This window comes from Lathyrus oleraceus, chromosome 1 (genome assembly GCF_024323335.1).
Source record: "Lathyrus oleraceus cultivar Zhongwan6 chromosome 1, CAAS_Psat_ZW6_1.0, whole genome shotgun sequence".
NCBI lineage: Eukaryota > Viridiplantae > Streptophyta > Magnoliopsida > Fabales > Fabaceae > Lathyrus > Lathyrus oleraceus.
In genome coordinates this window covers 451,879,596-451,895,710 of record NC_066579.1, presented here as the reverse complement: position 1 = coordinate 451,895,710, position 16,115 = coordinate 451,879,596, and the positions used below count along the sequence as shown (strand labels likewise).

Genomic DNA, 16,115 nt, shown 5'->3' with positions numbered 1-16,115 from the left:
AAGTGGGAAAAAGTTTGAAGAATTTTGAGAGAATTTGGAGAATTTTTGGTTTGGATCTGAGAAAATGAATTGTGATCCCGAATTTCTGTTATGATTAAGCTCTTATACCCTCTGTTAATCCAGCTACTAAACATGATTAAGCAAATTGGAAGATGGAAATGATTAAAATTGGAGGTGTTTTGACAAAATGGGATTTTCACCCTCGTGCATGAAAATGGTGCATGAAGTAATATGGACGTGAACAGTGCTGTATGAGAGCTCAAAACAGAGTTATGTATTGATACAAAAGCTCCTGCATCGATGCATAAGTAACAGTATGGATCGATACATAACTTGTATGTATCAATACATAGCATTTTTTAACAGTATGCATCGATACATAACTTGTTTGTATCAATACATAGCACTTTTTAACAGTATGCATCGATACATAACTTGTTTGTATCAATACATAGCACTTTTTAACAGTATGCATCGATACATAACTTGTTTGTATCAATACATAGCACTTTTTAACAGTATGCATCGACACATAACTCGTATGCATCGATACATAGCACTTTTTGCCTTGCATGCATCGATGCGAAATTCGTATGTATACATGGAAAATTTTGCCATGCACGCTCGGTGGTAATTTGATCATATCTCCTCAACCGTTCATCCGATTCTCACGATCTTGGACTTTTTGGAAACGGGAGAGAAAGATCTACAACTTTCATGTTCAACAAAATTCCATTTGAAGATTTTTTGATGATGGAAAGTTGAGTTGAAGTCGTTCCAAAAACTTGCCATTTTTTGGAAACTTGAAACCATAGGTAATTTTTCCTTTTGGAAACTTTTGGTATGATCTCAAATCCTTCAATGTGAGTATTTGAAATGTCAAATGAGACTTGTTTGAACATGAATGGAGTATTTCTAATCACTTCCCACCTCCAAATCCACAATTGACTTTGCGGTTGACTGGCTAGGGCTTCAGTTGACTGATGAATGCCTTGATGAGATTCAAGCCTCTACCACTTGAGATTTTGATTCAAAATGATGTCACAACTCAAGTGAACTCTTGATTAATGATCATGGTGCCCAAATTCTTCAAGAATGACCACCCTCCATTGCTCAATGACTTGCTTGACTGATTGACTGATCCTCCTAACCAGTTTGACCTAATTTGTCTGAGGAACTTGCACTTGGGCAAATGGCCATGCAATGTTATGCAATGAGTTATGTTAATGACCTAATATGAAATGAATGTACAAAAGGTAGGGTGCAAATTTGAGGTGCTACAAACATAATACACAAGAACTAAAGCCTTATAGCAATGCAAAACATGTATCAATCCACAACAATGTTATCCTGAATGAATCACCCTATCTCTCCTCTTCGAATAAGGATTGAAGAAATTTAGCGTTTGCAACCGCGGGGACAATTTCACTCTCCAACAAACAATGCAAAAGTCAATTCAATTCATACAATGTCTAACAATTATAAATGAAAATGCGGAAGCACGAAGATCACTAAGGTCTTTTCCGGTTGTAGCTTGGTCAGGTTTACAAACAAGGGTCATATCTAAGGCCACTAGGGTCATATCTAAGGCCACTGAAAACGAACTTGCCGATGCAAAAGAGACATTCACTGTACAAGCTATTCACACATCTCAACTTCGTTCCACTTGTTTCTCATTTGAAACCTTCACAACTCAATTTTGTTTTTCACTATTTTTCTTCCAAGCAAGCATTCATTTTCATTTTCTCTATTTTTTTTCTTTTCTTATCGTATTCACAAAACAGATGTTTCTCTTTTCTAATTTTTTTTTGCTTGCTCAGTTATTCAAGAGTTGTGACACCTACCGATTCTCATTTTCGTTCTCCCCAACTTATCTTTTACTCGCCCCAAGTGAATGCTCTTGACTTTTTACGACAAAAGAACAATTATCAAAAATTTCAGGGTTTCAAGAAAAAAGATTTTTGACATCTCGCCTTATTTCAAGCTGAGATTCAACTGTTTAAGCTCAAAGGGGTTCACGAATACTCTCTGCTCACGGGTAAGTTGTATTTGGAACTGGTTGTGCTCGTAAGAAAACAAGCGCCTTGGTCATTTCTAATTGCTTCCACAAATTCACAAAAGCATGAATCCACAAAAGCATGAATCAAATGAATCAACACAGTTTATTAGAATCCAGCATTTTAGTGTACAATGGAGGTTTCCTCACAATTTGTGGTTCTAAGTCCTAGGTGAATCATTCATTCAATTATGTTGCAAAAAGAACAATATTCAATTACGAAAAGAGTAAAGTTCTTAATGCATTCTAAAATTCTAACCGGAGGTAACCATGTACCTTAGCATTATTCGCTTGTTTATTTTTATCATTGCCATCCAAGCTCGGTTGAACCTTCATTGGATACTTCTTTGAGGAGCAACCAATCTAGAAGGTTTGACCCTCAACAACCAAAAATTTATTAAACAAAAGAAATTCAAACCAAACACAATAATTTAAAACATAAACACAATCATCACTTCAAAATGTTAAAAATGTGCGTGGGGGACAAAACACCCCAAAAAGTACATAACCAAAACCAAAATACTACATATCTAAAAATACAATAAAATAAAACATAACATGAAAAATAAAACTTAGTCCTCATAGGACTCAGAACTCTCTTCACTACCGGCCTCAGAACCGGAACCATCATCATCATCACCATCATCATCATCATCATCAGCGCCACCAGAAGTATCAGCACCAGAAGCACCAGTACCCGCCCCCTCTCCGAAAACAGGCCTGTCCACAGGCTAGCTAGCATGTTGCAGGAACTGCTCACGCGTCATCATAGGATGCTCTCCAGAAGGGTCACATACCTGCAATTGTAATAACTGCATAGGGTCATGAATATCAATCATGGTGCGCTGAGTCGCCGCCATCCAATCCCAATTGTAGTTGCAGACAGCCTGCTGGAAAGGATCAAACCCCTGAGCAAAAATACCAGGACCATCAGAAGCCCCGGTATCATCAGCAGTTGTACTACCTCGGAAGTTCTTCGGCTTACAGTACTTGGCCACATATCGATCATCGATTGCGGACGGAATCCTTACCTGACCGCGGGAGTGTAGCTTCACTCTCTCTTACTCTTTTCTATTTATTTTCTTAATTACTTTACTTTTGATAGATATCTCTCTTATTCTACATATTTTTTCGTATTCCTAAAATAAAAATTTTAAAAGAAAAAGTTTTTAAATTGAATTTTGAATATTATAATTCACACTCCCCTCTTGTGTTTGGAGTCACTCGGTCTACATGATCTACATGCAAAAATCACCTAAGCCTCTTTTCCATCATTTTTTCTACTATAGGTTCTATAACAATCCTTTATACTATCGTCATTTCAAATCTTATTTCGTCAAGTCTTACCACAGATCGAACATAACATCCTCATTTTTCTACACTTACTTTATTTCCAAGTTGGTTCTTTACCACCACACATTCCATCCAAAACAAAAATGTGGTGTTACAACTATTCGATAAAAAATTCCTTTAGTTTTAGTGGTACTTGTCACATAAAACAATTGAAGCCCTCCTCCATTTGAACCACCTATCTTGAATTTAATGGTTTACATCATTATATTTCTCCCTCAATATGTCCTAAGGGCATAATATATTTAAACTGCATAACTTGCGGTAAGATATGATCTCCGAGTTTTACCTATAGGTTACACTACTACATAAAACATATTTAACCTCGGAAGCGAAGTTGATTTAACCTCAGTTACATAATCGAGGTAATAAAGTGTGTCATGAAATGTCTCTATTATACCCCTCAGTTTTAGAATAACCGGGGGGATAAGTTAAATGGTCATTGGTTCGATCCCCAACAATAACTTTTTTATATTTTCAAAACTAGTGTCATACACATCTCGATTTATGGCCAAAACCGAGGGAAAAGATAAAAAAAAATTAAATACTCATTACATTGTTTACACATAATATTAATAAATTAATTTGTTTACAAACTACATTTTTTACACACAATATAAAGTAAAAATATATAACAAATTTTGAATATGATTCATTGTCATCGTTGTTGGTGAAGAACAAATTATGGATATCTCAGGGAAGAACAAAAGTTGGATCTCAGTTTCATTGAATCTTGAGGAATATCAAATGTTTGATATTTTATGAATTTATTTATGATATAAAACAGATAAATAAAATAAATATTCAGCTACAATAATATTTAAGAAGACAAACCTTGAACCTGGAAAATTTCTTACTCTTGCAATCCATCATAGATAACTTTTCCAAGCTTCATTAAGTTTCAAAGTTTTTATGTCAAATGTTTTATTATCAGTTTTTAATATTCATAATGCTTTTATAATGTCTTTTAGGTTTCATGCGGATCACTAACGACAGTGTCTTGAGCTTTGATACTCATTAAATGGACAAAAAAGATTTGTTTAAGGAAACTGAAGAATGTCAATAAACATGTTTATTTCCCCATTGGTTATTACTAAAGACTGAGATAAAATGTGTTTCTTTTTAAATAAATAATACATTAAAAAATCGAGGGTAGTAAGCTTTTTTTTTTAAATTACATTTTTTACTAATAATATTAAAATACATTGTTTAAACAAATCAAGATTTTGACAGTGGATTCTTGGAGAACAATAAATCTTTTCAATTTATTCTTGGAGAGCAATATATCTTTGTTGTTATCCAGATTTTGTTGTATTCCCTTTGTGCGCATTTTTTTCAAGTTCAATGGATTGCATGCATCCAATTTTTGATAAATTATTTGTTCCAACCATGAGAATTTTTTTTTCTGCACTTGTAATCCATCATAGAGATATGTTCAAAGATTCCATTATCTTGAGCAAATGTTTTCATGGAAAATACTTTCACAAGAAAGAGAACAAGATATATAGTCGTGGATGTAAAGAGTTTCTTTCAGATTGATGTGTTTACAATATCTCGAACGTTGTTAAAATAAGTATTTTCCCCTTGGTTTTATAAAATTGAGGTCATATCATACTTGGAATAAATGGAGAGTGATAAAACATTGAAAGTAACATGTCTTGTTTCCTTTTCAATTTTTTTATCACCCACAATTTTTTTGTTCTGGAATTGCTTGCAATTTACAACATGTTTAGGAATAAATTAATATTATAAATCTAGGAAAGCAATAAATTATGAAAAGTTTTCCTTAATTGGCAATTTAGAAATATTATTCCAGAAATACAACAACAACATCAACACCATTATATTGGGATGGAATGCAAGAGTAGAAATAATGTTTTGTTCAAGATAGAAGAAACTTGCAGATTTTTTCTATCTTGTAATCCTATCACAAAGAATGATGCGTACGAGTTTGGAGCGACTACATATAAGTTAGGTTTAGGTTAAAATCTAATTAAAGAGTGCTTTCATTTTAAAATCTGATTATCTAATTCCTCATTTATTAAATAAAATCAAAAGAATAGATCATTAATTTAAAAACAAAAAATAAAATAAAAAGAAATGCACTATTTTTAAAGAAATAAAAATATAAACTGCATTTGCTGAGATTCGAAGCATGTCTTGAATTATTTTCCCCTCGGTTATATTTAAAAACCAATGGAATATGTGGTATTTATTTAAAAATACAAAATAAAATATGGTGCACCTTGGCATTATTCCTCAATTTTTTGTAGGGTGAGGTGAAAACTTTGTCATGAAATTATGTATTATTTTTACTAGTGTTAGAAACACTTCTCATATTACTAAACTTAAATTCCATATACTCTGTCTTACTTCTTCAAAGGAGGAAGTTATAAGCTTCTAAGGCTTGTCCCCAAGTCTCCAACATTTCACTTAAATCCTTTTTTGACTCTCCAAGTAAGACTATGTCATCTTCAAAAATCATACATCTCATTTCTAGCTCTTGAATATGTTTTGTAAGTACATCTAAAACTAAAGTAAATAGGTAAGAGATTAGGGTTGAGTCGTGGTTTAACCTCACTATTATGGGAAAAACACTTGTCTCTAGGCCCTATATGTGTACACTAATCGATACCCCATCATACGTATCTTGGATAGTTCAAATATAGGTAATTATAATTCATTTCTTTTATAGGTATTTTCAGAAATTCTCTTTAGGGTACTCTATCATACGCCTTCTCTAAGTTAGTAAAAACTAGGTGCAATTATTTTTGATCCATCTGATACTTATCCATTACTCACCCATCTGTAAAGAATAAAACCAATTATTTATCCCTAAATTAAGTATATTTTCGTAGTCTTCATTCAATCATTCTTTCCCATAGACTCATAGTATGACTCATAAGTTTATTCCCCTTGTAATATTCACAAGTTTGTATATCCCCCCCCCCCCCCATATTCTTATAAATCAAAACTAAATTGTTTCTTCTTCATTGATCCCAAATTTACCTTGAACACATTATTTCTGTAAAAAGTTTGTCTATCCACAAAACACATTTAACTCTAAAAACTTTCCACACTTCAATAGGTATGTTACCTGGCCCAACCACAATCTTATTACGCATCCTTTTAAAATTTATTTTCCCTCATGATTTTGAACCTGATGATAATAGTTATATTTGTGATCCTCTTCTCTATTTTCCATCCTAATAGACTCTGGACAGATATCAAAAAAATCTATACATAAATTATAAAAATACTTTTTCTGTCTATCTTTTATATCGTTTTATATAATCAAAAATAATGTCGTATTCATCTTTAAGACACTTTACTTGATCCAAATCTCTTGTCTTTTCTCTCTCTCTCTCTCTCTCTCTCTCTCTCTCTCTCTCTATATATATATATATATATATATATATATATATATATATATATATATATATATATATATATATATATATATATATAATCTCTCTCTCTCTCTCTCTCTCTCTCTCTCTCTCTCTCTCTCATTTATTAATAGGTTAGTAAATTCCACCATAAGCTTATTCATTTTAACACACTTGACTTCTTCCAAATCTCTTGTCTTTTTTCTCTTTATTAAACAATCTTATATGCAAAATATCTCTCTCTCTCTCCACCATAAGCTTATTCATCTTTAACACACTTAACTTGTTCCAAATCTCTTGTCTTTTTTTTCTGTATTTAGCAAACTTATATATAATCTCTCTCTCTCTCTCTCTCTCTCTCTCTCATTCATTCATTCATTTATAAATTCAACTATAAGCTTTATTTTTTACTTCACTCACCGTTCATATAATATTCTCCCAAGTTTATGCATTTTTAAATCTACTTCATCCTTTAAAGTGGCCATTACGGTTACTACTAATTGCATTGCAGCCGTTGTAGTGTGAATTCTAATCGAGAATGTTTGATATGTACCGTTAAAAAATACATTATGTTAAGAAATTTCATTACATAAGTAAATTGAGTTTTTGAGTTATTTAGTTTTGAGTTTTGATGAAAAAAATTGTCTCATGTGATTTTTAATGGCGATCAAGCCCATGATTTTAATTCACACTATAATTATGGTCAGGTGTTATTACAAAGATTAGTGCATCAATTATATTACAGATGCAATTAAGGTAGCATATTGTGGATTTTTTTATAACATAAACAAATTTTTTTAAATTCTAAAATAACTATATTTTCAAAAGAAATATCGAAGTAACTATGTCTCAAACTAAAAAAAATTGCACACAAGAGGAGTAGACAGTGGGTATGGCACATGCATTTACTTTTTTTTGTACATAAACGTCATGCATGATGTCGCATGCTTATAATGACCGTCAAAAAAAGTAAAAAAGGGTAGGTAAAAGTCTCTTTATTGTATGTAAAGTTTGAAAAGTAACGTAGATATAAGTATTTTAGGATACACATATGATAAATAGACTTTTACCTACGTCTTTTGACTATCATAATAAGCATACAACATCATGCATAACGCCTATGCACAAAAATGAATATATGTGTCACGGTAAATAGACTTTTACCTACGTATTTTGACTGCCACTATAGGGGTGTTCGCGGTGCGGTTTGTGCGGTTTTGACCATAAAAATCATCCGAACCGCAAGAGAAAAAAGCATGCGGTTTGGTTTGGTTCGGTTGGCTTTTAGAAATAAAACCAAACCAAACCAAACCAAATCAATGCGGTTTGGATTGGTTCGGTTGGTTCGGTTTTTTACAATATTTTTATTTAGCCATACATACACCTATAGAGAACAACGTAACTTTGTGTTTAGCCATTCATACATTAGTAAATAACATCAAAACTCATCATATTTAGAGAAAAACTTCTCATTCAATATACAAAAACATTAGATTAGAAAAAAGTAGAATAAAATATATATATATATATATATATATATATATATATATATATATATATATATATATATATATATATATATATATATATATATATAATAGTAGCATAAAATAATATCAAAAACATTATAATAAAACATAAAAAACATATGAGAAGAGAGATTAGAGAAAATGAAAAAAAACATAAGAGATGCGAGATTAAGAAGAAATGTGCGATAAAAATGTAATTAGAAGATAAAATAATAATATAAAATATGAAAAAGACAGAACATAAGAGAGGACATATTCGAGTAGAAAAGGTGAAATGTACATGGCAAAGAAGACGAAAAGAATTTGCGGTACTACTAGGAGAGATTTAAGAAGGTTGAATTTGAAACCCTAAGTGTGAGTAAGAGAAAATCGTTTGTAATTGTAAGGTTAAGACATACTAGGTTTGAGTTTTGGATTGAATGTGGGATAAGTGAAGTTTAGATGATAACATAATGCGGTTTGGTTTGGTTTAGTTCGGTTTGCAAAATACAAACCGCAAACCAAACCAAACCGTGCGGTTTTGTTAAAAAATGACACAAACGCATATGAACCAAATACGGTTTTTTGCGGTTTCGGTTTGGTTTGGTTTGGTTTGGTTTGCGGTTTTCTATTGGGTTGGTTTGTTTTTGAACACCCCTAGTTAGACCCATTACATTCAACACAACATGAACCATTAAGTCCTCTTTAATGATTACTTTATTTAAATTAAAGATCTCCCGTCCTCTTTAAGGATTATTATTAAATTCTGCCAAAAACAAAATATGCTATTATTAAATAACAAATCAGGAGCCCGTATTTTTTTTATTTGTTTTTTAGGAGGCATTTCCTTTTTCTTCAATAGTCCATATTGAATAAAGAGTGATATCATAATTTATTAATCAACAGAAAAAGTTAAAATCAATATCTCGATCATATTCTATAATTATATTTAGATTTTTCAATATAAAAGAAAGTTCAACAAATTAATATAAGATTACATTCAATTGTAATATAAAATTATCAAATTATATCTCTAACTTAAAGTTAAAATTAATTTTATTATCATAAACTCAAATAAAGTTTACTAAAATAAAGCTTCAAAATACATAGGTTTTATTAGCTATAGTTGCAACTTTCTTTTTATAAAGAAGAAAATATTTTTGAATTACCAATTTTCCATGTTAAAAAACTACACAAATACATCACAAGAGATCAACAATCTTCACCAAATACACACACTTCCATTTAACATTTCGAATCAATTATAATAAAAATAAAATCATTTCCATTTAACATTTCGAATCAATTATAATAAAAATAAAATCATTTTTATGCAAAAATATCTAAATAAATATTTTTAAAAAATTTCTTTTGGTAAAGATAAATATTTAATGCAATTACCAAATTCCCTTATTAGAAAAAAAAACTCTATAAAACATCATTAGAATTGTAACTATTTTCATCTTACAACAAGAAATTCATATTGATAACAAAAATGGGTTCATTTTCGATATTGTGTATTTTAAGTTTGATACTCATTGTGAGTTGCAGTAACATTACAAGCGCCCAAGACTCACCAGCCGATTATTTGAAACCGCACAACGCAGCAAGATCAGCTATTGAAGGTTTTAACATTCCAAATCTTGTTTGGGACAACAAAATTGCAGCTTTTGCACAAAACTATGCTAATCAACGCAAGGATTGTAAAGTGATTCCCTCGGGTGGTAATGGTGGACACTATGGTGAGAATCTTGCCATTAGCAATGGCTACATAAGTGGTGCGGAAGCAGTGAAATTGTGGGTGGATGAACAACCTCACTTTGATCATTATAATAACAAATGCATTGATGGTGAATGTCTTCATTATACTCAGGTGATTTGGAATGATTCATTACGTGTTGGATGTGGCAAAGTAAAATGTGATAATGGAGGCACATTTATTACTTGCAATTATTATCCTCCTGGCAACATTCCAGGACAAGATCCATTCTAAGTGCTTCATTATTTAATCATAGTTTGTTTATGACTCATGTATTGTGTTGTAATGTTTCTAAATTATTAAATAATATTCACGTGACTCACATTTGTAATATTTTATTAGTGAATTCAGGTTGTCAAACTTTCCATGATAAAAATCAAATGGTTCAGATTTAATACTAGACTTTTTGAAATATAATAGAATAATAAATCTTGTTTTTATAAAGTGTGCGATTATAATCAAACGATTATTAAAGCAGTGAGTGCGTGAATGTATGAAAAAATTAACAGCATAAATTTATTTTCCTTTTATTCCCTCACATCACACACTTTAAAGAGATAATAATCTATCAATTTTATAATATGTTAAATTTATCTAAACAAATGTTTATATGTGTACTAAAGGTATAAGTCTCTTCTTTATTATAAATAAATACGCGACTAATTTTCTTATGGTTCATCTCACTTTTTTTTCTTGTGAAAACCCCTTGTTGCGATGTTTTACCTTGTGAGCATGGTAAGTCGTGTTATTCTTAATATGAGTTAAATATACAGCATCTTCTGCAATGTAAGCGAGATTCACTTTAACCCCTGTAAAATAGTTTTTTTTATTCCCTCTTTGTAATACCAAGATTTCTTCTCAAAGGTCCATGTGCACACTATTTCACCCCAAATTCCCTTATGTTTCCAGCGTGTAATATATGTTAATGTGAGGTGAATTAAATTTTATATTTTGAAATAGTATTATTTAATCCCCCGTAAATGATATCGAATTAATTATAATAAAAATAAAATCATTTTTATTCAAAAATATCTAAATAAATATTTCTAGAAATTTTCTTGTTGTAAAGATAAATATCTAATGCAATTACCAAATTCCCTTGTTAGAAAAAACTCTATAAAAACATCTTTAGAGTTGTAACAATTTTCATCTTTCAACAAGAAATTCATATTGATAACAAAAATGGGTTCATTTTTGGTATTGTGTATTTTAAGTTTGATATCCATTGTGAGTTGCAGTAACATAACAAGCGCACAAGACTCACCAGCCGATTATCTGAAACCGCACAACGCAGCAAGATTAGCTATTGAAGGTTTTAACATTCCAAATCTTGTTTGGGACAACAAAATTTCAGCTTTTGCACAAAACTATGATAATCAACGCAAAGATTGTAAAGTGATTCCCTCGGGTGGTAATGGTGGATACTACGGTGAGAATCTTGCCATTAGCAATAGCTACATAAATGGTGCGAAGAAGTGAAATTGTGGGTGCATGAACAACCTCACTTTGATCATTATCATAACAAATGCATTGATGGTGAATGTCTTCATTATGCTCAGGTGATTTGGAATGATTCATTACGTGTTGGATGTGGCAAAGTAAAATGTGATAATGGAGGCACATTTATTACTTGCAATTATTATCCTCCTGGCAACATTCCAGACCAAGATCCATTCTAAGTGCTTCATTATTTAATCATAATTTGTTTATGACTCATGTATTGTGTTGTAATGTTTCTAAATTATAAAATAATATTCACGTGACTAACATTTGTACTATTTTATTAGTGAATTCAGGTTGTCAAATTTTCCATGATAAAAATCAAATGGTTCAGATTTAATACTAGACTTTTTGAAATATAATAGAATAATAAATCTTGTTTTTTATAAAGTGTACGATTATAATCAAACGATTATTAAAGTAGTGAGTGCATGAATGAATGAAAAAATTATCGGCAGAAATTCATTTTCCTTTTATTCCCTCACATCACACTCTTTAAAGAGATAATAATCTATCAATTTTATAATATGTTAAACTTATCCAAACAAATGTTTATATGTGTACTAGAGGTAGAAGTCTCTTCTTTATTATAAATAAATTCGAGACTAATTTTCTTATGGTTCATCTCACTTTTTTTCTTGGGAAAACCCTTTGTTTTGATGTTTTACCTTGTGAGCATGGTAACTCGTGTTATTCTAAATATGAGTTAAATATACAACAACCTCTGCAATGTAAGTGAAATTCACTTTAACCCCTGCAAAATAGTTTTTTTTATTCCCTCTTTGTAATACCAAGATTTCCTCTCAAAGGTCCACGTGCACACTATTTTAGTCCAGATTCTCTTATGTTTCCAGTGTGTAATATATGTTAATGTCAAGTGAATTAAATTTTATATTTTAAAATAGTATTATTTAATCCCCTGTAAATGATATCGAATCATTTATAATAAAAATAAAATAATTTTTATACAAAAATATCTAAATAAATATTTCTATAAATTTTCTTTTTGTAAAGATAAATATCTAATGCAATTACCAAATTCCCTTGTTAGAAAAAACTCTATAAAAACATCTTTAGAGTTGTAACAATTTTTATCTTTCAACAAGAAATTCATATTGAAAATAAAAATTGGTCCATTTTTGGTATTGTGTATTTTAAGTTTGATACTCATTGTGAGTTGCAGTAACATTACAAGCGCCCAAGACTCACCAGCCGATTATCTAAAACCGCACAACGCAGCAAGATCAGCTATTGAAGGTTTTAACATTCCAAATCTTGTTTGGGACTACAAAATTACAACTTTTGCATAAAACTAAGCTAACCAACGTAAGGATTGTAAAGTGATTCCCTCGGGTGGTAATGGTGGACACTACGGTGAGAATCTTGCCATTAGCAATGGCTACATAAGCGGTTCGGAAGCAGTGAAATTGTGGGTGAATGAACAACCTCACTTTGATCATTATCATAAAAAATTCATTGATGGTGAATGTCTTTATTATACTCAGGTGATTTGGAATGATTCATTACGTGTTGGATGTGACAAAGTAAAATGTGATAATGGAGGCACATTTATTACTTGCAATTATTATCCTCCTGGCAACATTCCAGGCCAAGATCCATTCTAAGTGCTTCATTATTAAATCATAATTTATTTATGACTCATGTATTGTGTTGTAATGTTTCTAAATTATAAAATAATATTCACGTGACTCACATTTGTACTATTTTATTAGTGAGTTCAGGTTGTCAAACTTTCCATGATAAAAATCAAATAGTTCAGATTTAATACTAGACTTTTTGAAATATAATAGAATAATAAATCTTGTATTTTATAAAGTGTTCGATTATAATCAAACGATTATTAAAGTAGTGAGTGCGTGAATGTATGATAAAATTAACGGCAGAAATTCATTTTCCTCTTATTCCCTCACATCACACTCTTTAAAGAGATAATAATCTATCAATTTTATAATATGTTAAATTTATCTAAACAAATGTTTATATGTGTACTAGATGTAGAAGTCTCTTCTTTATTAAAAATAAATACAAGACTAATTTCCTTATGGTTCATCTCACTTTTTTTCTTGGGAAAACCCTTTGTTGTAATGTTTTACCTTGTGAGCATGGTAACTCGTGCAATTCTACATATGAATTAGATATACAACACCCTCTGCAATGTAAGCGAAATTCACTTTAACACCTGTAAAATAGTTTTTTTTATTCCTTCTTTGTAATACGAAGATTTCCTCCCAAAGGTCCCCGTGCACCTAAATCCACAGAATATGTGAATATTCCTCCAAAGTAGGAGCCAACTCGTAATCCTGGAATGTGAAGCATCTCAAAGGCGGGTCGTAGAACTACACTAGAGTGTGAAGAGCTGTAATGTTGACCTTAGTGTTGAGCATGCCCAGGAGATTCCCATAGGCATCCTTGAATTTTGTCTTTTTTGTCGAAGACTAGGCGAGCTCCCAATCTTCTCAATATCTTCAAAGAAGGTTCCACAAATTTGTAGCTGTAAACGCCTCTTCTAGTAGGATCCATTTTCTAATGATCACTCAAACAAAGACTTGTCTCTTGAATTCCCTGGAAATATACATGCAAATATGTATTTCAAAATGATGTAATGATATGCAAGCATCATAGGTTCACTAGTTCAACATAATCTAGATATTTTTGATAATTTGGCCATATCACACAATATAAGATCAAAGGTCCGGCATGACCTAGACAGTCTGGATAATGTTGGTATGAGGATAGAGTATCGGGATTTGTTATCGTCTCCACAGGGATTATATGATATTGCCTCCGTTCAACAGTTGTTAAGTTCTTAACTTATAGTAACAAGGGGGTTTTAGTGTTCAGTTACGGTAGCTTTCATAAAAAGTAAGAAATTACGGTAAAAGTTTTGGTTTTACGATTTGAGAAAGATTGTCAAAGTTAGGGTTCGACGATCACTTTGCATGCATATGTTCGATCAAACAAATCTCATAAACTCCATTAGATGATAAACATATTCACAAAGTCCTCCCAATGTGTTTATTTCTAACACACATTGTGGGTTTTCCCATTTTGATCCATTGTTGATCTCTCACACAATCTATCAAAATGACAACTTTTAGGTTTAACTTTTTTTAGTGAACAAACTCATTCATTACTATCTCTAGCTAAAGAACAAGGATGGATGAAAACCTAGGTCAAGAGTTGGAAAACACCTTTTAATAATAAACCAACACAAAGAATTATCAATAAAACAAGGTTTTCACCATACATTCATCATCAAAGAGTTTACAAATGAAGATCAACCCATATACATACAAAGCTTATGATCATCTACATCTAACCTTGACAGAATGAAGGACTTAGCTACTCATTTTCATGGTAGCTTGGTCAACAAGTTTCGGTCGAAGGTTGATCAACATCCGAGTCGAAGAATCGAGATTGGATGGGAATCCACCTTCTTTTTGTGAAATATTGTTAAGAGGAGAAGAGAAATGAGAAAATGTGGTTTCTAGGGCACAAAAACAAGTCAAAAGATGATCCCAAGAAAAATGAAGTTAAAAAGATAAAAGATCCTGTTCCAAAAATTAGCCCATGCTACTTATAGTACTGGTTACTGAGCTGTCATGCTCGCTAGGCGAGCAGAATGGTTCGCCTAGCGAGCCCCAAAATAAGCCACCAGAGTAGCCTGCGTCTAGAGGAAACATCCCAGAAAAGTTGCATATGTTCGCTAGGCGAACAATCCTTCGCTAGGCGAAGCCGTCGCTTCTCTCATTCGCACCAGCGAGCCTTGATGATTTTGCTACTGGAATTGCTCGCTACCTGTTCGCTGGACGCTCGCCTAGCAAATACTTAGCTGCTTCCCTCGCTCCAGCGAGTCTTGATGGTTTTGCTACTGGAATTTCTCGTTGCTTGCTCGCTGGATACTCGCCTAGCGAGTACTGGATATTTTTGGTTCTGTCCAAGTCTGGGAGTGTTCGCTGGTATCTCGCTGAGTGCTCCCCTAGCGAGCACTTCGCTACCTCACTCACCTAGCGAGCTTGCTGATGTTTGCTTTCTTTCTTGGTTCCTTTGCCATCTTTCGTGTGCCTTCGTTTACTACTCTTTCATGCCTAATTCCTGCACAATAACACACAAATTAAAGGTACCAAGATCATTTCACATAGTATTGCAAATCAACAAAAGCAAGGGCGGTTTCGAACACTTTTTCGACAAAAAGGAGTGAAAGATGCCCACATTTGACAGCTCAAATAAGCAAACTTGGGCATCTAACAACTCTCCCCAACTAGATTCTTGCTTGCCCTCAAGCAAAGTATGCCTCTTGAAGGACAAGAGGATTTGCTTAAAGAATAAGATTTCTCCAAAATCGGATAAAATGGCTCAAACACAAGAGAATCAACCAGACACAAGTTCCCAATGGTTAGAATAACATAATACACAAGAACTAAAGCCTTATAGCAATGCAAAACATGTATCAATCCACAACAATGTTATCCTGAATGAATCACCCTATCTCTCCTCTTCGAATAAGGATTGAAGAAATTTAGCGTTTGCAA

The 16,115-nt window shown here is 32.1% G+C and overlaps 1 protein-coding gene and 2 pseudogenes across 1 annotated transcript; all 3 read left to right on the top strand.

The window, feature by feature from the left end:
• The first annotated feature begins 9,774 nt into the window (after positions 1-9,774).
• On the top strand, positions 9,775-10,333 carry LOC127083377 (basic form of pathogenesis-related protein 1). Its single transcript, XM_051023694.1, has one exon. The coding sequence runs from the start codon at positions 9,799-9,801 to the stop codon at positions 10,294-10,296; it is 498 nt and encodes a 165-aa protein (XP_050879651.1). The 5' UTR covers positions 9,775-9,798; the 3' UTR covers positions 10,297-10,333.
• A 911-nt stretch (positions 10,334-11,244) lies between these two features.
• LOC127083405 (basic form of pathogenesis-related protein 1-like) lies at positions 11,245-11,741 on the top strand (annotated as a pseudogene).
• An 846-nt stretch (positions 11,742-12,587) lies between these two features.
• LOC127115275 (pathogenesis-related protein 1-like) lies at positions 12,588-13,187 on the top strand (annotated as a pseudogene).
• The last annotated feature ends 2,928 nt before the right edge of the window (positions 13,188-16,115 follow it).

Coding starts and splice junctions, on each gene's coding strand:
- LOC127083377 (XM_051023694.1), top strand. CDS start 9,799: ATGGGTTCATTTTCGATATTGTGTATTTTAAGTTTGATACTCATTGTG.